The 27300-nt window shown below is 49.6% G+C and overlaps 2 protein-coding genes across 4 annotated transcripts in view; one reads left to right on the top strand and one right to left on the bottom strand.

Moving 5' to 3' along the window:
- Positions 1-44: 44 nt before the first annotated feature.
- Positions 45-22529, bottom strand: Comt (catechol-O-methyltransferase). Of its 3 annotated transcripts, XM_013118694.3 has the most exons (6): positions 22393-22523; positions 6082-6209; positions 4730-4997; positions 4227-4420; positions 3797-3928; positions 45-1002 (listed from the first exon to the last, which is right to left on the bottom strand). In XM_013118694.3, the coding sequence occupies exons 3-6, from the start codon at positions 4995-4997 to the stop codon at positions 802-804; spliced, it is 795 nt and encodes a 264-aa protein (XP_012974148.1). In that variant the 5' UTR covers positions 6082-6209; positions 22393-22523; the 3' UTR covers positions 45-801. The 3 variants fall into 3 exon arrangements, with proteins under 3 accessions (XP_012974148.1, XP_005077567.1, XP_021087139.1); XM_005077510.4 differs by lacking the exon at positions 6082-6209 and having other exon boundaries at positions 22393-22529; XM_021231480.2 differs by lacking the exons at positions 6082-6209; positions 22393-22523 and adding an exon at positions 5143-5293.
- Txnrd2 (thioredoxin reductase 2) overlaps positions 22475-27300 on the top strand; it is a 51242-nt gene continuing 46416 nt past the window's right edge. The window contains 2 exon segments of the mRNA XM_005077513.4: positions 22475-22586; positions 25748-25819. Of these exon segments, the coding sequence (XP_005077570.1) occupies positions 22484-22586; positions 25748-25819 (175 nt within the window). The 5' untranslated portion in view covers positions 22475-22483.

The raw sequence follows: 27300 nt of genomic DNA on the forward strand, positions 1-27300 counted from the left end.
AAGAGAGCAGTGTGGAAGCTAAGAAGAATAACTGTCAATGGATCTTTGTTTCCAAATACTTCGATCTTTAATTTCTTTTATGATAAAAGATCACAGCATAACTAGAAAACAGGCTGTAACTCAGGTTTTTTGTTTTGTTTTAAGATAAGAGTCTCTTCTCTGTAGCCTTGACTGTCCTGGAACTCGCTGTGTAGACCAGGCTGTCTTTGAACTCAGATCTGCCTGCCTCTGCCTCCTGGGTGCTGGGATTAAAGACGTGCACCACTACACCTAGAAAGTTTATGACTCATTCTTAAGATCAAGTGTGATATGAGCTGCTGGTGACAGTACTCTCATAGGCATTGCTGCCATTTGGAAACAGCCAAACAGCATCTGGATATTTCCAACTGCCTGACTTCTCACTGGGCCTGACTGATGATGACAGTGCCTAGGGATCTGGCACTGAAACTCTATGAGAATCTTCTAGGTGACACCAGCAGGGTGATACCTGCTTTGACTTTTTTTTTTTTATCCCTTTTGTTTTCTGGTGTTTAAGAGTAAACCCGAGACCTCTCTCATGCTAGGCAGGCACTGTGAGCCACTGCACCTCTGGCTTTAACTCAACCTTTTATCCACAGGTGCTTTTCAGGGTTATTGTAATGGTTTTGGACTGTGAGCCCATGAATGTTAGAGTGTGCCAGTGTATGACAATCAGAAACCAAGGCACTTGAGGACAGGCTCCAGAAGCATAGAGGGGTCAGAATGAGTGTGTGTCATCTTGCAGAAGGAAGCTGGAAGGGGAACTCAGGGCAGGCTGTGTGGTCAAGACTTCATGGGGCTGCTTGGACCCTTGTAGATCGCCTTCTCCAGGCCATCCACCACTTTCATGTACTCCAGGTGTGAGCTGTAGTGTGTGCACTCAAAGCTACTGCTCCCCCTCACATATTCCAGGAAGTCAGGGGCTCCCGGAACGATGACATTGTCAGCTAGCAGCACCGTCCCCTTGCGCAACAGGCCTTGTTCCTGCAGGGGACAGACAGGGAGGGTCATGAATGCTTGGCAAACCTATTTCAATCCAGGGACAGCTGTCCCCCCCACAGAGTGACTTCTAGCTACTACCCATTCTCCCCTGTATCCATCCCCAGCCCTAGAGGGGCATATGGGCAGCACAGGTTGACTGAGACGAGAGATGGCGGCACCCGAAGGCCAGTTTCCCTCAAACGCTGCCACACGTACAGGGTCTTCACCAGCAACCCCGACCTTGAGGATCTGATCTGGACCTCCCACCTGGGCTCTAAGTAGAAGGAGGGGAGCTGTGGTTCTGAGAAACCTCACATGTGGGGTGCTTGTCTGTCCACTCTGGCAAGTATGTCTGCTGACAGCGTGTATGTAACTGGAAGTACCTGACAAGGAAGTATGCCTAGTGTTTGGGGCTGGGAGAGGACATCAGGAAACTGCACACTTGGATGGCTTATTTGAAGGTTTCCCAGGGAGCTTAGGGGTTTGTTTTTAACATAATCATGAAACAAAAAATTAAAGCAATCCTGTCTGATGTGGTCCACATCTGTAATCTCAGCATTCAGGAGGCTGAGGCAGGAGGATTGAAAGTTCTAGGCTAGCCTGGGCTATGTAAGACATTTGTCTTCAAACATACATACACACAAAGCAACCCAAAAGTGGAAAGTAAAATCCAGTAAATATTCAGGGCTGAAGTGTAGCTCAGTGGCAAGAGCACTGCCCAGCAGGCGTGACCCAAGGTTCCGTTCACAGTACCATGCACCCAAAATAAAAACACCCCACCACCCTAATATAAGGGGAGTCTGTGCCCTTGCAGGATACAGCTGTACCCCTAATGGTTGTCCAGGGCTCCAGCTGGTCCCAGTGGTTGTGGGGGTTGGTAATGTCCAGCCTCTGGGCTGTAAGAGAGCCAAGGGACCCTCAGGCCTGTCAGTAAGTTCAGGGGATATTCTCGTGCACTACAACGTGAATGAGTTTCACTGTGAATCACAACCCATTCTTGCTTAGAAAGTAGACACAGAATGTCATGTCAGCACTGAATGGAAAGACCTCAGTGAAGAACTGCTCTGGGGAAAGGTGTCAGCCAGTCCAGAAAGGGGCCCTGCAGCTCAGGAAGGAACAAGATGAGTCTCGGGCTCAGCCAGAGACTTGGAAACATCAAGAGTCACATGTTGACTGTCAGTAAGACTAATGGCATTGAGACATAAAACTTCCTGATTTCATCATGACCGGAAGGAAGACAGGCACTTATGGAGGTGCTAGGGACCCACTGCCCTTCAGGAAACATGCCCTGTCCTGTCTGTATTCGGGTACCATGAGCCTCCTGAAAGACATCTCAGGTGACCCAGGGAGACAGTGGAGTGCAGAATACTGTCGGTAAGAAGGTTGTGAGACTCTAACCTAGGCTGGCCTCAGGTACTGAGATTGTATGTGTGCACCCCTGAGCCCGGTGGTGAGGTAGTGTCACTTTATGATCCCCATTCTTAAAGGCTTGTCCTTTGAGTTCAGCTCTCTGCAACCATACATTGAAGAAGAAAGAAAAAGTGCAGCCGTTCCCAGTGCTTACCTCTCTCTGCCAGGCTTGCGCAGCAGTGCTAAGAACCATTAACTTCTTAGTTACCGAGCAGTAATATTTGCTGCTGTTCTAAGAGCAGGCCCCTGAATTATCACACACAGAAAGCTGCAGAGACCCACTCCCTGCACTGCGGTCTGGCTTTCCTGTCAGCCGCCTGCTGTCTGCAACCTCATGGTCATAGTGTCTGCCAGCTTCCCGTGGTTGGCCTGGCTTGCTGGTCTCCTTTCTATCCCGACTGCCTGCCCTCTTGTTAAAAACAGATTCTCTGGTACAATTTCCTGGCCCTGGTACATCTCTGTCTCCCACCATAGTGCTCAGCACTTCCAAAGCAGTTTGAAGGACCTCCAAAATAGCCTCCCTATTCACTGTATCCATGCCTCCACAAGGTCAACAAAAATCCTCCCCATCTCTTGCCCAAAGCTCATGCCTGATTTCTCTGTGCCTTTATATTCCCCAGAACTATCTGAACCACACCCAAGTCGCAATGGCTTTGTCCGGTCCATGGGCTTGTTTGGTTGACCCCTCACATTCTAGACCCTAGTGTACATGATAGGGTATATAACTTTTGAGACAACTGGACAACACCACATGGACAGCTCCATGTTGGCTATAGAAGGCTGAGGGGAAATCCAGTGAAGGCCAAGGAGCCTCCCTGTCCCTTTTCTGGCCAACAGAGTAGGACAGGGTAATGCATCCTCAAGCCCTAGTCACCCGGGAGTAGGGATGGCTCCCCCAGTCATCACTGGGGGGGTCTTTGCTAAGTAAAGTTGGCTGAGCAGCAGTGCTGAGGGCTGGAAGGGGGTAGGGAGAGTGGCAGTGTAGAGAAGAAGCTTCAGGAAGACCCAGAACATGCTAGCCATCCCTGTGGCCAGCTCCAGTTGAGCCCCAGTCACACACACGTGGCCAGTTCTGCTCCCTCGGGTACACTCAGCCCTGTGTTCTTCAGGCCCAGGTGTCCTGGTCTCTGGTGCTCATCTCACTCCCTAGCAGACTCCTGCTATAGAACAGGGAGTGTCCCTGGCCTGGTACTCCTACCCAGAACCCATTCCCTTCCATCTCCACCTGCCACAGGGCCTTTGTACCCACTGAATTCCCAGACTGTCCCTGGGCCCATCTATGTCCTTGGCCCACCCTCAGCAGGACTGGTCAGAGAGGCCAAGGCCCAGTTACCCTAGCAATGACAGCATAGAAGCCATCCTGCCAAGCAGGGGAAGCTCAGCTCACCTCCAGGAGACGTGTGTCTGGCAGGTAGCGGTCTTTCCAGTGGTCAAGAAAGACCATGTCTAATGTGCCCACATCATGCTTCGTCTTCAGCTGCGGGATGAGGTCCTGGGATGCCCCAAGGAGGATGGTGACCTGGAACAGTGTTCTGTCAGTGCTGTGCCCACAGGGATATGCAGGACCCTGCCCGGGCCCCCACATATACATACATCAATTTCTTGGGGCTCTGAGGAGTCTGCCCTGTGTAGTCTCTCCTGGGGCAGCCCTGGGAGTTGCTAGCTCTGTAGGCTAGGTCAGTAAGACTATCCCTAACCTGCTGAGGTTCCTGCCTTTCACATGGCAGGTGCTTAGTGACTGAACTCTTCACTCCTCCCCCTCCCCTGCCTGCTCAGCCCTCCCAGCCCCAGCTGCCACACTGGTTATAGGGCCATACTTTGTCCTGCAGGCCTGCAAAGTTCAGCATTTGCTGGGTGATGGCAGCATAGTCAGGGTTCATCTCCATGGTGAGAAGCCTGCCTCCAGGGGGCAGCAGGCGGGCTATCCGCACGGCTGAGTAGCCACAGTAAGCTCCTAGCTCCAGCACCAGCGAGGGACGATACTCACGAATCACTGAATCCATGATTTGACCTAGAGGAGGTGAGGAGGATATAAATATAGGCAGGAGGAGAACTCCATCCCCAGTTATAGGCCTCACCCCTCTCCAGACTAGTAACATTCCCACTCTCCTAGTGTTCCTGGTGTGCTGCTGAGAAAGGTCTTGGCCTCCTGATAGTCCAGAGGACCCCACAGTACACACCCTTAGAGAGTCCTCCAGCCTTTGCACACACAGGGGCCCCACTTGCCCACCTCCTTGGTTCCTCCAAGTGCAAATGCTATGGTCCCTAAGGGGCCAGGGAAGAGAATGACCACAATTCCCTCCCTCTTTAACAGACATACCTTTTGCGTCGCCCACATGCATGCCCCACTCCTTCTGGGAGGAGTAGGTGTCAATGGCCTCCAGTACACTCTGAGGGTCTCCAGGTTTGGCGTGCTGCTGCACGTGGCGCAGGATGCGCTGCTCCTTTGTGTCACCCATGATCAGGTTGCGGACTGGCTGCTGCACAAACTCAAACCAGAAGATGGCTATCAAGCCCCAGCCCAGGCGTCGCAGGAGCAGGAGGAGGGCCAACAACAGGAGACCCAATGAGACGGCAGCCAACAGCATCTGCAGGGCAGGAACGGGAGAGAGAGACAGGTTTATGTGGCCTGTGCCATTCCTGCCTCACCCACCGGGAGCTTAGCTCGGTGCAGCATTGGTTCCTTGTGCTAATGGAGGGCCAAGGTTCAGAGCATACGCCCACATGACTTACTGGGTCAGAGCCAGGGGAAGACTTGCACCCTGCTCACTGCAGACTGCTGCTAGTCAGAGCAGGAACATGTATGCCTCCTGGAGTTGTGTGGAGGCCAGTGAGGCACGGTTCCCAACCCTGGTGTTCTGGATGAAGGAGGTGCCACCTCACACCAAACTGGTAATGTGACTGTTTCAAGCTAAAAGAGGAACTGGGAGTAGGATGGGCCACATGCAATAGAATGTGACAGTTTCTTGGGAGGAGGTGATCTGGTACCAGGACAGAAAAACAGCCCTCATCAAGCAGAGACTGAACAGGGCTGGGGACCTGAATAAATGATCTTACTGGGGTGACCCTCATTTTCCAGCTGGTCCCCATAGTCACCAAGTGACATCCCTAGAATTCACTAGCCTACCCCAGATATCTGTGTTCTATTTTACCTACAAAATTACCATTCTTTGCTTCAGAAAGCAGGGAAGCTATGGCCCCTTTTCCTTATTTCCTTTTGATTGTGGGTGGAGCCTTGTGTGTGTGGGGTAAGCACTCTACCACTAACCTCCATGATCAGCGCCTACTCTCTTAAGCCAAGCCATATGGCCCAGGCTGGTTTTGAACTCAGCAATCTTCCTGAGGGCTGGGATTATAGGTGTGTACCACTATGTCCAATGTTTTGGTCATTTCTCTAGTTCACCTCCTGTGAAATCTCCAGGGCTGTGCAAAATTAATACAATACATGTGCTCTCCTCTTGCTGTTCAGCCTAGTATGGACTGATTCTTGACTGAAGACCCACAAAGGACCCAAGTGAGGCACTGGGATTGACTGAAGTAGGGAACCGCTCCAGGCTACAGATCCTAAAAGGGCTGGGCGAGCTCAACGGTACAGAGCTTATCTAGTACATGTAAGGCCCAGTTCTGTCCCCAGTACAAGGCGAGTGCGAGTACAAGCTCACACACACACACCTTCTGGCAAGCAAGGGCTGGGGAGAGGAGCCAGGATCTAATCAACAAAGTTCGGCAGATTTCCACGGTTGGCACCGAGCAGAGTTCACCAAGTTCATAGCACAAGCTCGTGATTCATACCAGAGACCCTAAACAGAAAGACACAGGAAGAGGAACTAGGGAAACTTCCACAAACATTCTGTGGTCTTTTACAGTTCCTTCCAGAGTGGCCACTAGTGATTACATAGAACCTGAGTTTGGCTGGAAAGGCTTGTGGAAGTCTTAAGAGGAGGCAGGCCCAAGCCCTAGGTGTGATGACTGCTTCAGGACAGTCTCAGGAGAGAGCAAAAGAGACCCAAAAGCTGAGGCTTTGCAGCCCACAAAGCCACACAGTCCGTTTCCACAGGACGGAGTGCTCATGTTGGCAGGTCTGCATGCACGCTGGGTCTGCACTCTCACATACCCACAGGCTTCTATTAGTCAAGCCATCTCACATCCAAGTTCTTGCCCTCCTGACCCACTGTAGGATGGAGCTGACCCCCACCTTCCGTGAACTGAGCAGACATGAAAATTGCATGGAATTCTGAGGAACTCAGTTTGGACTTTGGTCAGTTTTTGACAGAAACTGACCAAGGTCCAGCCGTTCCAGCACCTTCCCAGTCTCGGAGTGTGGACGTCACTTAGAAGGCTCCCCAGCTGGGGACCCTGTTGTCATATGTACCTGCCCTTTGGGGGAAGCAGGAGAAAGCTGGTTTGCTAAGGCTGTATCTCCCACCACCACACACTGACAGTTAGTTAGGGAGCACACATGTACATCTATCTGCAGGAAATTATCCAGGGGAACGTTGGCCCATGTGATCACCGTGCAGCTTACCAGACATGGTCAAGAGTGGGTGCAGCAAAATGGGAACAGGTTCCAGAGCCAGCCTGAAAGGCTGAATGCTGGGATCGTGGGCATATACACAGGCCCACGGTCACTCCTTTATTATGGCTTGGGTGTCTTAGTTATGTTATCCATTATCATTACTAGAAGTAGCATTAGAGTGATGAGACAATGAGCTGTTTTGTTCATTCATTCTATCCATCCATCCGTCTGTCCATCCATCTAAAATCCAGCTAGGGAGGTGGCACAGTAATAAAATCTGCACTGCCCCCCAAAAGTCTTGTCCCCTTACTTGTGGGGGTCCCCCAAGAGTGCAGGACTCCACTGCTCCTTGATAGCCCTCTCTTGCTTTGTGCAGCTATGGGGAGTGGGTGTAGCCATGCCCACCTGGCCACTGAGAGGCAGCTGCCAAACTCAAGTCAGTTACTTCCGGTTTTTGCAGAACCAATGAATTTGCAAGTGAGGCAGCCGCCTGTGGCAGTGCACACCTGCAATCCCCATAGCACGGGTGGATGGGCTCCACTACAAGTGAAGAAATGGGGACACAGACCATGCTTCAGCAGAACTGGGGTAGCTCTAGGGCCACCTACACAACTCTGGAGAAACCAGCCTGCTCCTTTCATCTGGTGTGTGGACCGACTGGGAGGTTGAGCCCTACTGTGTGGGCTCCTGGAATACCTGTTTAGTTCTAGGCAGAGGCCAGGCTCAGTCCTGAGTGGCCTCAGCAGACCACAAATTTAGTTGATCTTAGTTGCTTGAGAGTCTAAAAATGAAGGGACATGCAGTAACCGAGACGCAACGGAAGACTTGCTGTTGGTAAGACTGTCAATACTAACAGCACCAGGTCATTCTACTGCTTTAATAACCTTTACCAAAAATCCTAAGGGCATGTTCTTTTTAACATGCTACATTTTACTGAATCTCTAGGTAGCATGAATAGCCAAAATAATCTTGAAAAAGAAGTACAAAGGTGAAGGACTTAACTTCCTTATTAAAACCAACTACAAGCTGGTAATGGTTGTTGATATGCAGCGTGACGGGGACCTTGGCAGATCCCATGGCCAGTGAGAGGCAAGTTCATTCGCCATGCAGGTAGAACTTAAGTGGGACGTTTTATTAGGGAAAGGAAGGGAGTAGGGGAAGGGAGAGAAGGGAGAGAAGAGAGAAAGAGACCTGCCTGCCTCCTCAGAGAAACTGCACGAGAGAGAAAGCAGGCGGAGCTTGTCTCTTAAAGGTACCTTTTGTGCCTGCTTACAGACACAGGAAACTACCTGCCATGCGCACAGGGGTGATGAATTTCGCCAGCTCCTCAAGGAGCAGGGTCAAGGCATGCTTGGATGCTAACAATGGTGGCACATGTCTTTAATCCCAGCAATCAGGAGGCGGAGGCAGGCGGATCTCTGTGAGTGTGAGGCCAGCCTGATCTACAGAGGGAGTTCCAAGATAGCCAAGGCTATATAAAAGAAAAACAAAACACAAAACCCTTAACCACAAAGCTACAGCAATTAAAACAGTTGGGTACTATGAAAATCTGTAATCCCAGCACTCAGAAGTCTGAAGATCATGAGTTTGTGGCTAACCAGGGCTATACTAGACTCTGTCTCAAATCAATCAAAAAGCAAAATCTCAACAAAACGAAAAAGTAAAAGGACTTAGGAGTGGGTGCAGCTCTGTGGCATCTAAGTTTTAACCCTGGGAGCATGGAGCGGCTGGGATGCAGTTCCCCTGGCAGAGTGCTTGCCTGGCATTCATAAAACCCTGGGTTCCAGCTCACACCAGCTCAGCTTCGGGGCATACTCCTGTGATCCCAACATTCTGGCAGTGAAGACAGAGGCCAGAAGTTCCAGATCATTCATGTGACTTAAAGGACAGCCTGGAAAACCTAAGATCCTGTCTTGAAAGCGGTGAGGGTGGGGTGGACCATGATGACACAAAAAGCCTTTTGGTTGAAGCGTCTTAGCATCAGTTATAGTTACCCAGGAACCGCATCTCGGAGCCACACTGGACAGAGTACTTGACTGTCACTGAAATTGCTTTTTTCTTGGGTGGGACACCAGGGGTTGTGCACAAGGCTTCACTGAGCTACACTGCCAGCCACTTACTTTGAGACAAGTTGTCATTAAATTGCCCAGGCTGGCCTTGAAAGTACCCTGTAGCCCAGGCAAGCCTTGAACATATTTATAATCTTCCTGCCTCAAACTCCCAAGTAGCTGTGATTACAGGCCTGTACCACCAGGCCTGATTTTTTTCTTCCTATTATAGTAAGACAATAAAGTTGGTTAAAATATGAAAAAATTGGAACTCTTGCATACTGCTGAGATGAAAACTGGTGGAAACAGTCTGATGAATCCTCAAGAGGCTATTGCCACGTGGCAATGTTGTGTAGCCAGAGCTGAGAGCAGGGCCTCAGACACTTATCTGTCTACTCTTGTTCCCAACAGTGTGACTCACAGAAGCCCCCAAGTGGAGGCAGCCCCAAGAGCTCCACAGTGTAGTGTGTGCTGCTGGGGTGAAGGGAGCCCCAGCCCATGCTGCAGCATGGATGGGCCCTGCAGGCAAAGCCGTGCAGACACAGAAGAGCAAGTACCACAGGAGTCCACTCACAGACGGAAGCTGATCAGTGGCTGAGGTGGGACACACACACACACACACACACACACACACACACACACACACACACACACACACACACACACACACACACGGGACGGGGACGACACTGTTCAATGGGTTACGGTGTGGAATGATGGTAAAAGTTACACAATGCTGTGAATGCCCTTCATGCCCAACAAATGGCCAAGTCTCAAGATTTCATCCTTAAGTTATTCACAAAGGTGCCAGGGGTGGGACCGGAAAGGGTTGTTAATCATTTACCAGTGACACGAGCATAATGGCTACTTATGCTGAACCCTGAGCTGGGTGTAGCTCAATCAGTGTGTGTTTAGCACGTATCCCCAGCATGTCCGATAAACACAAGTTCCTGGAGGTGAGAAGTTTGATGACACTCGGGATGCATGCACACACAGGCCTGGGTTAGAATCTTCACTGTTATACACTGTTAACTTTGGGTTAGTTCAAGGACAAGGAAGCTGAGCCAGTTACTCTTCAGAATGAGCTTTATTAAGAGTCAGGCAGTGGTGGTGCACACCTTTAATCCCAGTACTTGGAAGGCAGAGACAGAGGCGAGGCAGGTGGGCCTCTGAGTTTGAGGCCAGCCTGGTCTACAGAGTTAAGTTTTAGTACAGCCAGGGCTACCATTCTCAAAAAACAAAATAAAGAGGGAGCCTCCAGACAGGTTGGGGGTAACGTGGGAGCATTACAGGAACAGGAGGGATGGTTTCCCTTTGTAGAAGGGGTACAGCACAGGATTGGGGTGGCGGGAGACAACCTTCATGCAATCCACTGAACAAAGGACAGACGACTTTTACAGCCTCTGGGGTGGAGGGGAGTTAGTCTACCTTAGCCTCTGTGACTCCTGGCTCCACTGAACTGGGTCTAGACAGAACCATAACTTACCTTATAGAGAGCTGTGATGGGAAGGGCTGCAAGGCCCCAGTAGGGCTTCTGAACTACTCAGGCCGAGAGGGAGAAGGTGGAGAGGGAGAGACAAACTGGGAAAGCGGGGGAACGAGGGGGAAGACTGAGCACACCTGTAGTTCCCACACACAGGAAGAGGGTCAAGAATGAGTTCGGGTCTGGTCTACACATGCATTCCAGGTCATCCAGGGCTGCAGTGACACCCAGGGCCACATGAGATTTTGTTTTTTAAACACCTCCACCCACTACTGCATCTGGGTGCTTGCAGCTGCCATCTCAAGGAACCTTCTCTGTGTAGAAGCCTCTGGCCAGGCTGCTGATGCTGCATCCCTCTGCATCCAGACACAGGCTTTCCCAAGGGTCCCCTGCATCCACAGGCTGCGATCTGCTCTCACTCCCAGCTCTGGAAAGCACCATCAGATATGTAATTGCGACTGAGCAGCAGGGAGGCTAAGAGGGAGACTTGTGGGCAGTTCTTAGGGGCAAGAATCCTAAGCCTGGTCTTAGGACAGGTCCTTGGGGCCTGGCATACCTCTCTCACTGCTGAGCAGTTCTCTCCTTTACAAACTAGGGTGAAAGTCCCATGGACCCTGCATGACCGAGGGCAAGGCAGGACAAGTGGTTACATAGTACCTGGCAACTGCTGGGCACAAACATGCCCAGGAAGCACAGAGCATTCATCCAAGACGTGGGTAGTCTGCTTAATGAGCCATCCTCTGAGACAGTAATACGCCCAGCTTAGATGCTTTCAGGACTGAGCAGATGCTGGCTCCTACAGTTAGCACAGTGGCTGGGCTCCATACCCCGGATGCTCACTCCTCCCTTCTCGTGCTGCAGACAGAACCTCAAGAACATGCAAGGCAAGCATTCTACCAGGTAAGCCCCTGGCACTCACCATCTTTTAAACAGAGAGCCAGACATGTGGCTCATGTCAGTAACACAACAGTTCGGAGACCAAGGCAGGAAGCTTACCAGTTTAAAGCTAACTTGAACTATACATTGAGTCCCAAGTCAGCTTTGGCTACAGAGTGAGCTCTTATAGGTGGATCTCAGGAGTTAAGCCAGCCTACTGAATCAGTAAGCCCCAGATTGAGTAAAAGAACCTCAAAAAATAAAGTAGGGTCTGGAGGGATGACTCAGCAGTTAAGAGCACTGACTGTTCTACAGGATTCTGGTTCTCAGTACCCACATGATGGCATGGTGGTTGACAACTGTCTGTAATAACAAATCCAGGGGATCCAAGCCTCTCTGAGCACCATACATACATGCATGCATGGTTCCTAGACACACAGGAACATAGACACGCAGCAGACAAAACACCCATACACATTAAATAGTGAATAAGGTGGAGAGTGAGGAAGACACCTGACATTGACCTCTGACATTGACACGCATGTACATATACCTGTACCCACACCAACCCACACACATACCACACACACAAACAACCCACAAAAAATAAGGCTGAGATGGAGCTCATGTTTAGCATGTATGAAGCTCTGGATTTAGTCTGTAGTATTCCATAAAACTGGGTGTAATGGCCTGGCAGTAGTGGCACACGCCTTTAACCCCAGCACTCGGGAGGCAGAGGCAGGAGGATCTCTGTGAGTTCAAGACCAGTCTTGTCTACAAGAGCTAGTTTCAGGACAGTCTCCAAAGCTACAAAGAAACCCTGTCTCAAAAAAACAAAATAAAACAAAAAACCCAAACCAACCAAACAAAAAAAACTGGGCGTAATGGCACATACCTATAGTTCCAGCATGCAAGGGTGAAGGCAGGAGGATCTTAAGGCCATCCTGAGCTATGTAGCACATTCAAGGCCTGCCTGGGTTACACGAGAACTTGTCTCAAAGCCTCCTCCGTGCCCCGCACAGGGCACTGCCCTGCTCTGCTGTCTTCTGGAAGCCAGACCCTCGTGTGATCTAACGGCTTCTTCTGCACCGCACTTTCACACTGCAGCTGCTCCTGCCCCATCCCGGGACTCTTGAGAGCCCCAGTGCTAGGAACAGGACTGCTTTCCCTCTCTCAGTAGGAAGCAGGCCGCCAGATACCTGTGGAGAGGACTGAGAGGACAGTGAAGGGCAGAAAGAGCTTGACAGGCCTGCTGGGGTGATGCTCTAACCCCAACAGACGGCCTCTATCTGAGAAGCTGCAATTCCAGGCAGCTCGTGGGATGGTGACCAGGGAGGTCCCAGCAGCTGTCCTTTGGCCAGGCCTGCCTCCCCACCACCCAGTCCACAGCATGCGAGCTGACACTGACCTTTTTATTTTACTTCACGCTCTAAGGAGTGAAAGGCCACACACACCCTCCCACCATAGGCTCGAGGCTCTATCACACCAGTGTCCTAACAGAGATTTTCTCCTTATACAGACTCTAGCCGGTTCCTTTGAGGTTTTTTCTGGTCCAAACCTCCACCTTGGCTGAAACAGACTAGAACCTAGTCTTAGGTGGCTCACAGTGACATGCTTAGGGATAACCTTTAGTGCCTGCTGGAGAAAACCCAAAGCTGCCAAACAAACACTCTGTATGCTACAGCCAACACCCAAAAGATAATTAACCTGTGAGGGGCCTGGCCAGACTTTCCATCCTTTTTTTTCTTCTTCTTCACAGTGCTGGGTGGTGCTATGCAGTTTCTACCACTGAGCAATACACCACCTAGGAGCAGAAATTTCATAAGCCGAAGTACAAATCCAAGCAGGTTCCTATGAACCAATTCTTCCTGCTTTCAGCATATTTCCATTTCTTAGCTTTGCTCAAGCCAAAGAGTTCTACCTTCCTATTTTTTTTTTTCCTCCATGCAAACTTCATGTAGACCTGGCTGGCCTCAAACAAGCTATCTTTTTTTTTTCAAATTTATTTATTTATTACATATACAGTGTTCTGCCTACATGCCAGAAGAGGGCACCAGATTGAATTGTAGATGGTTGTGAGCCACCATGTGGTTTCTGGGAATTGAACTCAGGACCTCTGGAAGAGCAGTCAGTGCTCTTAACCTCTGAGCCATCTCTCCAGCCCCCCAAACAAGCTATCTTAAACTTATTTTTTGCCTCTGGTTCTCAGGGTCTGGGATTATAGGCGTGTGCTACCATGCCCTGCATAGGCCGTGCTGTTCCTATGGGGCCTGGGCTCAGACTGGCTGGCTAGTCTCACCATCTCGGAGAGTTACATCCCACTTCCGGTTAGCCTGTCGATCCCTGGGTCCAAGGCTTCAGACAAATACCCACTGCCATGATGAGGACAGACTGTTTCTCCTACCCCACTCACTGGAAGCCACGTGGCTCCTGGCCTTCCTCCCTCTCTGGCTGAAGGTTCCAAGTGGCAACTTAACCTTTGGTTTTGTGGTTGCAAACTTGCATTCCTGCCTCCCTGTAAGTCCTTTCTGTTGTCACTGTTTGCTCCTAATTCCTCCATGGGTGCTGCTCAGCAGGCTAGGACATGCCTGTCTCAACTCTGTGCTATCACCAGTATGTCAGCAAACGACACCCAACCCCCCTTTTCCATTGATGTGACTATCAAGGTCACCTGAAGCACCAAAGGTCTGGTGAAAGTTAGGCTCTCATGCCTTTCCCTACAACTGTCTTTTCTATGATGCCTCCCCTACTAACACCCCAACTCACAATTTCCTTCATTTGTGGGGAGGACACTAGGGTGAAGCCTAGAGCCCTCCAGACAGGAACAGCACAGATGCTGGACACTGAGCCATGCCCCAGCCTTTGTCTCATTCTTCCACGGCTCAGACCTTCCCTCAGGCACTCCAACATCATCTCATAGGCTCCCTTTCAAGTCCAAGCTCCACTCACCACGCCACCAGAGAGGCCTCACCACTCCAGCACTCAGCTCCCATGTAATACACATAGTCTGTTATTGGATTCCCTATATTGCTCTACCTTTTTTTTTTTTTTAAAGCAGGGTCTTTTACTGAATGTGGAGCTCGCAAATAGCTGGGCCAGTTGGTCAGTGAGCTCTGGAGGTCAGCCTGTCCCCACCCCCATCACTGGAGATGAAGGTGCATACCATTTTGCCCATTTTTTTTGTTTGTTTGGTTTGGTTTTGAGACAGGGTCTCTCTCTGTAGACCAGGCTGGCCTCAAACTCAGAGATTCACCTGCCTCTGCCTCCTGAGTTCTGGGATCAAAGGCGTGCGCCACCATTTTGCCCATGTTTACATGGGTTCTACACTCAGGAACTCATTGTTATAAGCACAATAACCATCGACTCATCTTCCTCGGCTTTCTTCCCTTTTTGAGACAGGGTCTTCTGTAGCCTAGACTGTTCTTGAACTTTCTAGTAGCTGACCTTCTGATCGTCCTATCTCTACCTCCCGAGTGCTGGAGTTACAGATGTGGGGCACCCTCACCTTTCTGTCTCCATGCTGGGTCCAAATTCATTGCTCTGTCTGCCAGGCAAAACAAATTCTCTACCTTTGAACTGCATTTTTTGTTGTTGTTGTTTTTTAGTTTTGAGACAGGGTTACTCTGTATAGCCTAGGCTGTCCTGGAACTCATTCTGTAGACCAGGCTGACCTTGAACCACGGCCCAGCTGAACTACATATTTTTAGATGTACAGAAGGATTAAAAAGTTTGTATTGGGCGGTGCCTAGAAACCCTGCCTCGAAAAACAAAACAAAAAAGCCAAAGCAAACAAAAGTTTGTGTCACTGGGTGGTGGTGGCACATGCCTTTAATCCCAGCACTCTGGAGGCAGAGGCAGGTGGCTCTCTGTGAGTTCGAGGCTAGCCTGGTCAGGTTCCAGGACAGGCTCCAAAGCTGCACAGAGAGCCTTCTTTTTTAAGTGTGTGATGCCTAGAGGGCAGCTTTGGGAGCCAAACGCAAGCCATCAGGCTTGGAAGCAGCCCTTCAGCCACTGGGTCATCTCACCAGCCCGGCACCGGGTTTACATCGTAACATAGACATGGACATTTTAAATTATGTTTGAGCCAAAATACCGCAAGACCATCTAAATTTATTCTGCTTAACTCCCTATGTTTCATATATTTTAAATACCCCCAAAAAGCAGGAAGGAAAGGGGGTTTTCAAGTGTCTTCCAAGAAGAATGTTATCTCAACCAGTAAATGGACTTTGGCAAAATTTAAAAAAAAAGATTTGTGTTTAGTTAATAATAAACATATTCTCTCCACATTAAAAAATTATACCAGGACTAGGTATAGTGGTGCACATCTTTGATTTCAACACTTGGGAGGCAGAGGCAGGCAGATCAAGGCCATCCTGGACTCCAAAACAAGTTCCAGGACAGACAAGACTATATAAAAAGACCCTGCCTCAAAAACAAAACAAACAAACAAAAAAAATCAGGAACTGGGGAGACGGCTCAGTAAAATGCTTGCTATGTAAGCATGAGGAGCTGAGTTTAGCTCCCAGAGTCCACATAAAAGCCAGGCATGGTGGAGTATGCTTGAGTCCAGTCTGGGGAGGCAGACACAGACCTCCAGGCCAGTGAGAGACCATGTCTCACACATCAAGATAGATAGTTCCTGAGGAACAACACCCGAGGCTGTCTTCTGGTCACATGTATACACATACATGTACACATGTACAATGTAAAAATACCTCTAGAGATTATGAAATGAATTTGTATACTGTACTAATCTGCTACAGATCCTGATATGAGATAAACTTGTAACTTTACTTCCTAGTTTGTAAGATTCATGTTAATAATGTCTAAATAATATGAGTTGAGGACACAGTTTAGTGTAGAGCATGTGTGTAGCATGCACAATGTCCTGGGTCCTATCCCCAGCCACCCCCACCTGCATCAATTTATGTATAATCAATATGTCACAGAGAATCTGTTGAGAGCCAGGCTGATCCAAGGCTTTCTTAGATGCCCTAATGAAAGGATAAAGGAACCTAGTTTAGGCTGCTGTGTGCTTGGGTCTCTGACACCCTTGAGGTAAGTCTGCTCCCCTTGTGCAACACTGCTTGATTAGGGTCCTGCTGACTTTGTCCTGTTGTATGATAGCTTTCCACTGACTCTGCCCCATTTTTCCCTGCAAACAGTATGTAAGATGCTGTACTTCTTTAAAAGCTTGCTTGGTGTAAGACACAGCTTATGCAAAACTCCAGAGCCCACCTGTTCAATCTTCATCTCTGATCCCCTTGTCCTTCCTCCTCAGGGCCCTGTCACTGAAGAACAACTTGCTGGTCCAGGTCAAAAATCAATATATGACAATAAAACCATAGGAACACGGGCTGGAGAGTAGCTCAGTGGTGGTGCCATTAATCCCAGCACTTGGGAGGAGAGGTAGGCTGATCTTTGTGAGTTCAAGGCCAGTCTTATCTTCATAGTGACCAAAAAAAAAAAAAACCACCCAAAAATAAGTTAAAAATGAATCAAGAATTAAGGACATGGGGCTGGGTAAAAAGAAAGTAAGACTTAAGCTTGACTGCTGTTCAGCACATTGCTGCTAGCTGGGGTTCTATTTTTTATTTCCTGACTATAAAAAGAAGCTGGTTTCTCTTTAGCTATCCATGACTCATAACTATTCAGTAAATTATACTTTGTTAAAACTACATTGAAACACTTATCTTTTCCTCATAGTCTGATCCCTCCAAACATCAAAACTTACCAAATACTTCTTTCATGGTAAAATCTACTTGCATAGCTGCAATTAGGATCTATATTCCTCCACAGCAGGACACAAGTGGAAAGAAACTTCAGGCAGCTGCTGTTGACAGGAGTGTCTCATTGGAGAATGATTACCCAGAATCAGGGAGCACGGCAGGGCTTTAAGGAACTAAGTTTGAGTTTATTGAGCCAATGTTTACAAAGCCCTCTTGAAAAACTTTGCTGGCTAGGTGTGGTACCATCTGTCACCCTGCCACTCTGGAGGCAGGGGCAGGACGATTGATCAATTGATCAACCGCTGCGAGTCCCACATCTGACCTACACAGCAAACTCCAAGTTAGCAAGGTACATGGAAAGACTATCTCAAAACAAAAAGGACTCCATGTTGTGCTTTAAAACAAACAACGGAACCTGGTGGCTTGAACCTTTGCCCTAGCTCTCTGCAGACATGTTTCTCTCTGAGTTCAAGGCCAGCCTGGTCTACAGAGTGAGTTCTAGGACAGCCTGAGCTACACAAAGGAACTGTCTTGAAAAACCAAAATAACAAGTACGTAAATATATAAAAAGAGAAACATTCTGATTTTGTTAGAATTGGCTTGCATATTCATACCAGTACAGTAAGAAGACTAATTGGCCCCCAGAGATCCACGAGGAATTAAAAAGCCTTTGAAGGCTGAGAAATACCCCAGAGTCAGCCATCAGACCTCAGTGAGGTGTCCAGAAATTTGGGTGTACCTTGTTCTTACAGAAGTCATCAAAGTATCCTGAGGTTCCTAGACCAGCCTTGAACTCAAAAGCTTTGACTGCCTCTTCTTCCTGAGTGCTGGAATTGAAGGTATGCCCAGCTATAATTCTTTTTATTTATGTATCTATATGTGTGCCCCCAGAGAAGAGGGCTTGGGTCTCTGGAACTGGAGTTACAGCTGGCCATTGTTACAATAAAGCTGGAGGGGGAACCTTGGCAGATTGCATGGCAGGGGAGGGTGACCCAAACAGAGGAACAAACATGCCAGGCAGACAGAGTTTAAGTGAGAAGTTTTATTAGAAAGGGAAGGAGGTGGGGGTAGGAAAGAGAAGAGGTAAAGAGACAGAGAGACACAGAGAGAGGACAGAAGAGGGAGACAGGAAAAGTCCTGTCTGCCCCAGGGAACAGCAGGGAAGAGAAAGCAGAAAGAGAGAACAGAAAACAGAGCGTAAGCAGGTGGAGTCTGTCTTTTAAAGGGGTCCTTTGTACCTTCATGCAGACGACAGCAACCATGGATCCCTGGGCTGACCAGGGTACTGCCTGAGTGCATTCTGCCAGGTGACAGGGGCAGGCCAGCATAATGCCTGGATCCTTACAGCCGTGAGTCACCCAATGTGGATGCTGGAAAACAAACTCAGGTTCTCTAGAAGAGCAGCATTGCTCCTGATCCATCCCTCCAGAGGCTAGATTTTTTGTTTTGTTTTTCAAGACAGGGTTTCCTCTGTATAAGCCTGACTGTCCTAGAACTAGATCAGGCTGGCCTTGAACTCAGAGGTCTTCCAGCTTGCCTCTGCTTCCCATGTGCTGGGATTAAAGGCATGCATCACCACCGCTGGTTTAGAATTCTTTTTTAAACAAGAATAAATAATCAGTGGTAAGGAAGGTTAGCACACACCAAACCCTGGGTACAATCCCAGTACTCTGCAAAAAGGCAAAATGTTGCTTTATCTTTGATCAAAAATGGAGGTGATGTTTGTGTTTCAACAGAGAAGCATAACACATCTGTGCAGCTTATCAGATTCCTTAAGTCCCTTTCTTCTTTCCTTCTTCTCCTATTAAGACAGGGTCTTGTGTGCCCCAGGTTGGGCTTGGACTTGCTACAGAGCCAAGACTGGCCTTGAATTCCTGAGCCTCTGGCCTCTACCTCCCAAATGCTGTGAGTTCAAGCATGACGGTTGCATATCCTCACTCCAGATTTCAGATTCTGTTTTTGTTCACTGTCTTTGAGGATTTATGACTTACCCATGAATGGATTTCACCCCGTTTTCTTACATGCTTTGTTGATTTTTTGGGGGGTGGGGGTGTTCACATAGCCCAGACTAGCCTCAAACTTGCTATGGAGATGAGCATGGCTCTGAATTCTGACCCTCCTGTTTTACTTTTTGGGTACTGGATTTCCAGAAATATCCCACTATGCCTAGCTTTATTAAGTGCTAGGGATTGAACCCAGGACCTCATGCATGTCAAGCAAGCAGTCTGCCATTTGAGCTACATTCCCCACCCTCCATTCTTCCCTTCTCAAGTGAGGAAAACTTAAGGGAAAAAGAAAAGACGCCCCTTATCCTAGGATCTGAAAGTCAAGAAACTTCAATACAACTGATAATGCCAAAACTGCCTACAGAAATAAGTTTTCCTAAAAGCATTGTAAATGATGTTAAAACAACTGGGCCAGGGAAGACCACTCAGTTCTGATCCCCCAAACCACTTAAAGCCAAACATGGTAATGCGTGTCTATAATTCCAGTGCTATGAGAAGAGAGAGAGAGCCTCAGAAGCCTGTGGGCCAGCTGAGGTAGCATGAACAATAGTAAACAAGAGAAAAGACACTGCTCAACCAAGGCAGGTGAGAAAAGACATCTGAGGTGTCCTCAGACCTCCGCATGTTCATCATGGCATGTATTTGTCCATTCTCCCACACACAAACACATAGACACTTTTAGAGCCAGGCGTGGGCTCACAAATGTCATCCCAACACAGGAGAGGCCAATAAAGGAGTCCTGGTGCAAGTTTTAGGCCAGCTTTAAAAAGAGGAACCAATAACAAAAACACCCTTTGTTTACTTATATCCAGAATGTTTGCAACTTTGCATTTCACTGTGTTAGTACCCTCTCATCCCCTAATTAAAAAAAAAAAAAAGTACGTCATGGCTGGGCAGTGGTGGTGCACACCTTTAGTCCCAGTACTCAGGAGGCAGAGGCAGGCGGATTTCTCTGAGCTCGAGGCCAGCCTGGTCTACAGAGTGAATTCCAGAACAGCTGGGGCTGTTACACAGAGAAACTCCGTCTTGAAAATCCAAAACAACAACAAAAATACAAAACCCCAAAACAAAAAACTTACTTCACAAGACCATCTTACAGCTTCATTTGCAAAAAGAAAATTGTGCCCACTTTTTTTCAAAGACAGGGGACCCCATTCTGTGGCCCAAGCTGGCCTGGAAATCACTATGTAACACAGCCGGGCATCAAATTTAGGATGGCCTCCTGTTTCTGCCATGCTTGATGCAGCTACCCTGTCCCAGAAGGATCTGCAGACTGAAGCCTGACAAAGAAACTTTAGAGCCTTAAACACACCAAATACTCTGTGGACACCCTTCTGCCTGGAGCCACAGTTGTATGTGCTACTTGGGAAGTCCTCGACTGGGTTCGGTTCTTGAAAGGTTCAGGCATAACGCTGGCCTGCCCTGTTACCTGGTATAATGCACTCAGGCAGCACTCTGGCCAGCCCAGAGTTCCATGAGAACCAGTCTGCACTCAGGTGCAAAGGACCCCTTTAAAAGAACAGCCCCCCCTTACTCTCTCTTACTCCTCTCTTACTCCTCTCTCTCTCTCTCTCTCTCTCTCTCTCTCTCTCTCTCTCTCTCTCTCTCTCTCTCTCTCTCTCTCTCTCTCTCTCTCTCTCTCTCTCTCTCTCTCTCTCTCTCTCTCTCTCTCTCTCTCTCTCTCTCTCTCTCTCTCTCTCTCTCTCTCTCTCTCTCTCTCTCTCTCTCTCTCTCTCTCTCTCTCTCTCTCTCTCTCTCTCTCTCTCTCTCTCTGTCTCTCTCTGTCTCTCTCTGTCTCTCTCTCTCTCCTTTCCACCAATAAACTCCACGTGGGACCTTTGACTCATGGTTCGTGTCTCGTTACTGGGTAAACTTAGACATTTTAACAACAGTTCATACACTGTTCTGGGAAATGATCATGCCTGAAATTTCGTGGTGGCTCACTTTACCTCATACACTCAGAGGATACCTGGGAAACCGTCCAAATTGCTCCTCAACCTTCTCAAAGACACCTGGCATCTAGACACGTGTTCAACACATGTCTGTTGGACTCAAAAGCTAGTGTGTAGCAAACCTTTGTCTGTTGTCTCAAGAATGACCTTCACAAAATCCTTGTTCCTGCCAGTTAGCATATATTTTTGTCCTAGTACAATTAGTCCTTGTGAGGCAAAGGGTCATGGAACAGAAAATGGACTTCTGTTCAGTAAGAAGGATGTCTGTCCCCCCCTGGAAAAGTGTTCTCTCCTGGAACAAGAGAGCTCAGCCATATTTGGTCAAGATCCTTTCAGAGCCTTAACCATCTCTCTGAGCTCAAGGCTGCAGCCCTAGAGCAACTTCAGACCCCAGAGTGTCTGCTTGAGAAAACTCATGATGGCTGACCCAGTTTCCCCGAAGCTAAAGCCAGAGGCCCTAGCCTCAGCTTCTGTGGGGGAATGGGAATTAAGTTCCATAAGCCCAGCAGCAAAACCAAACCATGAGGAGCTTGCATAGACCACCCTTCCCTTCCCCTCTCCCCTTCCTCCCTTCCCGTCCCTGATTGTTGTAACTGCTTCTCTTTATTAACTTCTGCAGTTCCTATACCCTTCAGAACCGCATCTTCTTGGTGCCACCTCTGCCCGAACCTGATGACTCGGCGAGCAGTTCCCGTCAGTGTTTCCAGGTAAAATCTGCCCCTCCATTAATTAGGGTAGTGTTGCATCTCTGTGACAAGCTGTCCTCTTGGGCCCTACCCCACCACAACTTCCTAAAAGAGGCTACCATTACTCGTGGCAGCTCCCACTGCATTCCTAAGGATTGGAGCGCCAACAACGACTCCAAAGCCCCTGGTTGGAAGACTTCCTCTTTCTATCACACTGTCCCAAAGCCTGCCCTAGTGCTCCTCAGCTTCAAGCGTAGCCCATTCTCTTGCAAGGAGAGACTCTCAGCAGTTTCCAACTCCACTGACCACGCCCTGCGCCCGCTAACTCTGACCCAAGAACTAAGTGAGACCCTCTCCTGAGGGGCCAGGCCCTGGATGTGCCACACCCTGTCCAGGTTAAACCCGGCTCCAGGGCCAGGCCCACCAGCACTGATCTCCGAGCTCCCCGAGAGAAGTGTGGAGGTCTGCCTCGATTCAGCTACCCGCAAGCCAGGATCAGACCCCTTCCCAAGAGTCCTCATTCCCCAGGCCCGGCCCACGCTCCCGTAGGTTAGACCCAGTACCCAGGTCTGGAGAACCCTCGCCCGAGCTCAGCGCCCTTCCGCCCAGTCCCAATTCCGCGGGTGCTGCATCCGATCCCCGGGTCGGAGCTCGGCGCGGTGCAGGCGCCCCGGCCGCAGCACTCACCTCGCCCAGGCAGCGCACAGGTCTGGCCCACGAGGCGCGAACGACTCAGGCAGCGCCAAGGGCAGCCCCGGCCGCCTGAGGTCCCCGGACCATGGCGGCGATGGCGGCGGCGCTGCGTGGGCCGCTTGCGCGCTTCCGGTCGCGGACACGGGTCTGGACACGCGGGACACGGGGCGCGGCGAATGCAGTGGGAGGTAGGGTGGGGTCGTGGGCCGTGCCCGAGGAGAGGGAGGGATGCCTGCGAGTGTCCACATGGGGTCGCGGTGGCGGGGCTCTGCTGGGATGTGTCCCGTGGGCGTGCCCACGCAGGACCGGGAGTCAGACCAGTGTACTAGGCAGGAGGGGAGCCGCTTTTAGTCGGTTGCTCCTTCCCAGGTGACTAAAATGCTGGAGGTGCCTTGCCTGAGGTCCTGTCCCCAGTATTAAATATAGCCCTGACTGGGATTTGACATATTGGCCCGCAACTCCCTACTTGCAGGTGCTGGGGGTTTTTGTTGTTGTTGTTTTGTTTTGTTGTTATTTTTTGGTTTTGCCCCTACACCCACCTGCATGTAGCCCAAGCTGGCCTCAGATGGCCTCGTTAGTTGCCACTGACTTTGGCCTTCTGGTTTCCTCCCAAGCGCTGTGGTTACAGCCATTGATTTGTTGTTTTTCTGTTTTGTTGTTTTTCTGTTGAGTCACGGTCCGTCATGCAGCCCAAGCTGGCCTTGAACTGCTCTTCCTACCTCAGCTTCCAAGTGTTAGGATTACAGGTCCGCACCCTCATGTCCTACCTAGCAAGTACTTTTTACTTGCACATACAGGGAATAAATGAGAAGACGCTAGAGAGCAGAGAGCCCGTGGGACCAAGCCCCAGTGCTTGTCAGGGTCTGTGTCTGTCCTTGGAAAGAAGAAACAACTCGCTTGCTTTGCACCAAGGGAGAGTTATTGCTGAAATCAGGGTAGTAACCAACTTCAAACGGCCCTGGTGGAAGCTGGGTACCCCACAACAAGGTTCCCGCTACCCCCGGACAGGCCGGGTTCCTCCAGAATCCCATCTGTGGTGGTAAGGTCAGTCCCAAGACTGATGGTCACCAAGCATTCGCATGGTGACCACCTGGATTCGAGTGACAGAACTCAGTTCTGCCCACAGTGAGTGTAGAGGGACAGGCCAGGGGTCTTCATGGAGGTAGTGGCATGGAAGGGACCATGGCTGGCCTGTGGCCTGCAGGGGGAGGGCAGGCAGACTGAATGATTGGCAGAGGTCATGGCTCAGTGGCAAAGGCTAGCCTGGAGAGCGCTGGAAGCAGTGGCTACCATGTGAGGTGGGAACCTGGGGGACAGATCCCTCTCAGTGGCTTTGCTAATTCCCAGGGCTCTGGCTCGTTCAGAGTCTCTCTGCTGCATGTATTAGGTGGGGACATTTACAACAATTTTGTGGGGATTAAGAAAAAAACCAATGTTCCTGTGCCATTGACACTGTCACCCTCCATAGTGACAATAAGGAAATGGCTCAGCACCGAATGCTCTTCCAGAGGGCCCAAGTTCAATTCCCAGCACTCAACGGTGACTCTTTATTCCCAGGGGATCCAATGCCCTCATCTGGCCTCTGGCGCACAGACAGATGTGCAGACAAATACTCATACACATAAAATAAAAATAAGTAAATCTGTAGATGAACTTCATTGAGCTCACAAGCCTGGGAACCTGTGGTTTGGGGGTTGTTTTCAGCTGGCTTTGAGGATCCTGGACTTCAGCTTTGCTGGGATGAGGATCCTAGAGGGTCTAGGGAAGATGCCATTTGCCATGACTCCAGAGTCCATTTTTGCATCCCCTCCAGCCTTGCAGTCTGTCCTACCTGTTGGCAGAGTGGCGCTCCTATTGGGCCACCCTTCCCTGAGGCCCTATACCCATGTTTTCCAGCTAGGGGTGGGGGTGTGATGCATTACCCAAACAAGACTGTTGGCATCCTCTGAACAGCTGTACAGGGCCCCCTCCCTCCCACCCCTACAGGTGACTCCTCTGGGTGGCCAGCCCATCTAAGGGAACCTTCCTGCTTTATCAGAGCAGTGTGTCCTTTACTTGGATGGACCTTGTGTCTATTAGATGCCTGCTTTCTGCTCACCTTTTCCAGAACACTGGGCCAGGAGGCAGAGATGAAGCAGAGATGTGTTCTGGAGATGAGACTATGGGCAGGAAGAGTGAAGGCCAGCATATGAGGATTCTCTCCAGGAAGCCATCACCTAAGTGAGGTGTCCTGTGACTTCTGCTGCCTATGCTCTGCTCTGCAGAGCAGTGTCCCCTACCCCAGCAGGTTCCTCATGTCCTTCCCAGTACTGACCTCGTAAACTCCCACTGCGGGCTTCTCCAAGTGTTTTATCAGAGGGGAGACTCCTGGGTGTGCACAGTGGAAAGCGGGTGGCCATGATAAGCCAGCCCTGCCAGCCGTTTGATAGCAAGCAGGCAGAGGCACAGTGTCGGACCTCAGGGAAGGGTGGCCCAATAGGAAGGACAGGCATCAGCAATGGAAGGTAAGAGCCTTTTCCAGGGTCAGCATACAGGATCCCCACCTCTGTCACCCAAAAGCAAGAGAGGAGACGAATTGGCTCTGCCTGCCATGCTGGTCTTCTCTGGGGCTGAGTGGCAACTTGCCTCTTGCCACTTAATTTCTCTAGGATCACTTCAAAGCCATCAAGTAATTTGTAACCATTCAGGCCTTTTGAGAACTTGAGCCTGGGTTAGATTCTGTTGTGGGGCTTCAAACCAAGGGCTACCTCTGTCCTCCAGCTGTGTGTTCCTGTAGTGGGGTGCAAGCCAGTGACCTTTAGGGCATGGGAGCCCCAGGCTCTCTGTAGCCTTGTCTACTTAGGGTGGATACAAAGACAAGTATGGTTATTTAAAACTATTATTTTTTACATTTGATTTATGTATTTACTTAGTGTGTTCATGCGTAGGATGCACACATGCTCCTGGCACACATACGGAGGTCAGAGACGACTCTGAAACTCTTGACTGAGTGGCCCCTTGGCTTCTGTGTGGGAGGGGCTACATAGATATTCTGGTTGCTATAATGAAGAGTCACCTTTGTCACTGAAAGGTGTGTAGAATTAATGAAAATGGAGTTTTTGTTCTGCCTCGGGACACTGGGTGAGATCTTAGGCTCTGAGACTCCCTTTGGGAGTCGCATACCCTGACAGCCAGCCTCACCACATGCTGGTTTCTGATCTGTGCAGACAGTGTGGTCACCCCGACTGCCCCAGGATGTGGCTCCCATCTTGATAGCTTTGTACCACACAGAACTGTACGGAGCTGCCGGCCCTTCAGAGAGCAAGGTCGGGCTGGCTCCAGCAGCTTCTTATCTTCTGCTCCTCCTCAGCAGGGCAGCCGCAGAACTTCGATCTCTTGGTGATTGGTGGGGGATCCGGTGGCCTTGCTTGTGCCAAGGAAGGTATGTACTTTGTATTTTGTGTCCTTTCTGGTGTGTTTGGGCCTTGAAGCTCTTAGTTCTCCTAGGTAAAGGTGGCCCTGTGGGGATAGGCCATGTACCCAGAAGCAGATGCTATGGAATAAATGTTTCCTATAATCTGGGATCCACACAGATCCTGAATCTGGTCTCCTCTGAGAGTGCCATAGTCCCATCCCTATTTGTTTGTCTTAAATTTAGTTTTATTACTTTTAAATTACATTGGCATGCCTCTGTGTAGGGGTATGTGGTTGTGAGTGCAGGTTCTTGTGGAGTCCAGAAAGAGGGCACCAGATCCCCTGGAGCTGGAGTTACAAGTCATTGTGAGCCATGGGACATGAGTGCTGGGAATTAAACTCAGGTCCTTTGCAAGAGCAGTCTGCTCTCTTAACTACTAAGCCATCTCTCCAGCCCTATATTTTGATTTTGTTTCTGAGGTGGAATCTCACTTTAGTGACATAGAATTGACAGATATTAGACCAATACATTTTTAAAGTGGATAATTTGAGGCTGAGCCTGATCATGAATGTCTGTGATTCTGGCTATTCAGGAGGCTGAGGCAGGAGGATCACTTGAGTCTAGGAGCTTGAGATCAGCCTGGGTAACAGGGAAACCCTGTTTCAAAGTATATAAGAATCAATAAGAGCCAGGCGTTGGTGGTGCACGCCAGCACTTGGGAGGCAGAGGCAGGCGGATCTCTGTGAGTTCGAGGCCAGCCTGGTCTACAAGAGCTAGTTCCAGGACAGCCTCCAAAGCCACAGAGAAACCCTGTCTTGAAACCCCCCCCCCAAAAAAAAGAATCAATAAGAATCGAGTGCAGTTTGACAGTGAGTGTATCTGTGAAACCTGCACTGTGGTGAGGATGGTGACTGTTCCCCATGCCTCTCACCAGCCTGTGGGCTGTGGTTCTGGACGCCAGCAGTGTAAGACCAAAGCGTCAGCAGGGCTGGCTCCTGGCTTCCGTCCTTGGCTGATAGGTGGGTGACTCCCCTGTATCTGTGCCCTAATCTCTCCTTACAGAACCAGTGAGTTAGACAAGGGACCACCTGTGGCCCAGTGTGACTCGTCTACAAATGTAGTCATCACCCTTGGCACTGAAGGTTAAGACTCCACATGGGTTTGGATGTGTGGGGGCGGAGACAAAGCTCAGGCTATTACAATGTCCAGCTTCCATAGACCATGGTAACGCCTTCCTGCCTTTCCTCTCTATACCTGGAGGCGATTACTGGCCTGCTTTTTCCCTCTGTAGGTTGCTTGTCGTTTGCTAAGAGTGGAAGCCACTCCGTGTGCTTAACTACTCTGGTTCCTTTCACTCAGTGTCACTATTTTTTAATATGTGTTTTTACTATTTTAATGGTGTGTGTCTGTATGTGGGTATGTGTACACATGTGTAGGAGCCTTCAGTGGCCAGAGATGTCCAATTTCTCTGGGACTGGAGTTGAAGCTTGTAAGCTCCCTGACATGAG

The sequence above is a fragment of the Mesocricetus auratus genome, unplaced genomic scaffold, assembly GCF_017639785.1.
Source record: "Mesocricetus auratus isolate SY011 unplaced genomic scaffold, BCM_Maur_2.0 Super-Scaffold_100008, whole genome shotgun sequence".
In the NCBI taxonomy this organism is placed as follows: Eukaryota; Metazoa; Chordata; class Mammalia; order Rodentia; family Cricetidae; genus Mesocricetus; species Mesocricetus auratus.

Bases quoted from the DNA above. Each gene is read 5' to 3' on its own strand.
- Comt (XM_005077510.4), bottom strand. From the start codon at position 4,997: ATGCTGTTGGCTGCCGTCTCATTGGGTCTCCTGTTGTTGGCCCTCCTC. The intron at 4,421-4,729 runs GTATGTCTGTTA...CACCTCCTCTAG, and splicing joins GCATGTGGGCGACGCAAAAG to GTCAAATCATGGATTCAGTG. The intron at 3,929-4,226 runs GTATGGCCCTAT...ACACTGTTCCAG, and splicing joins TTGCAGGCCTGCAGGACAAA to GTCACCATCCTCCTTGGGGC.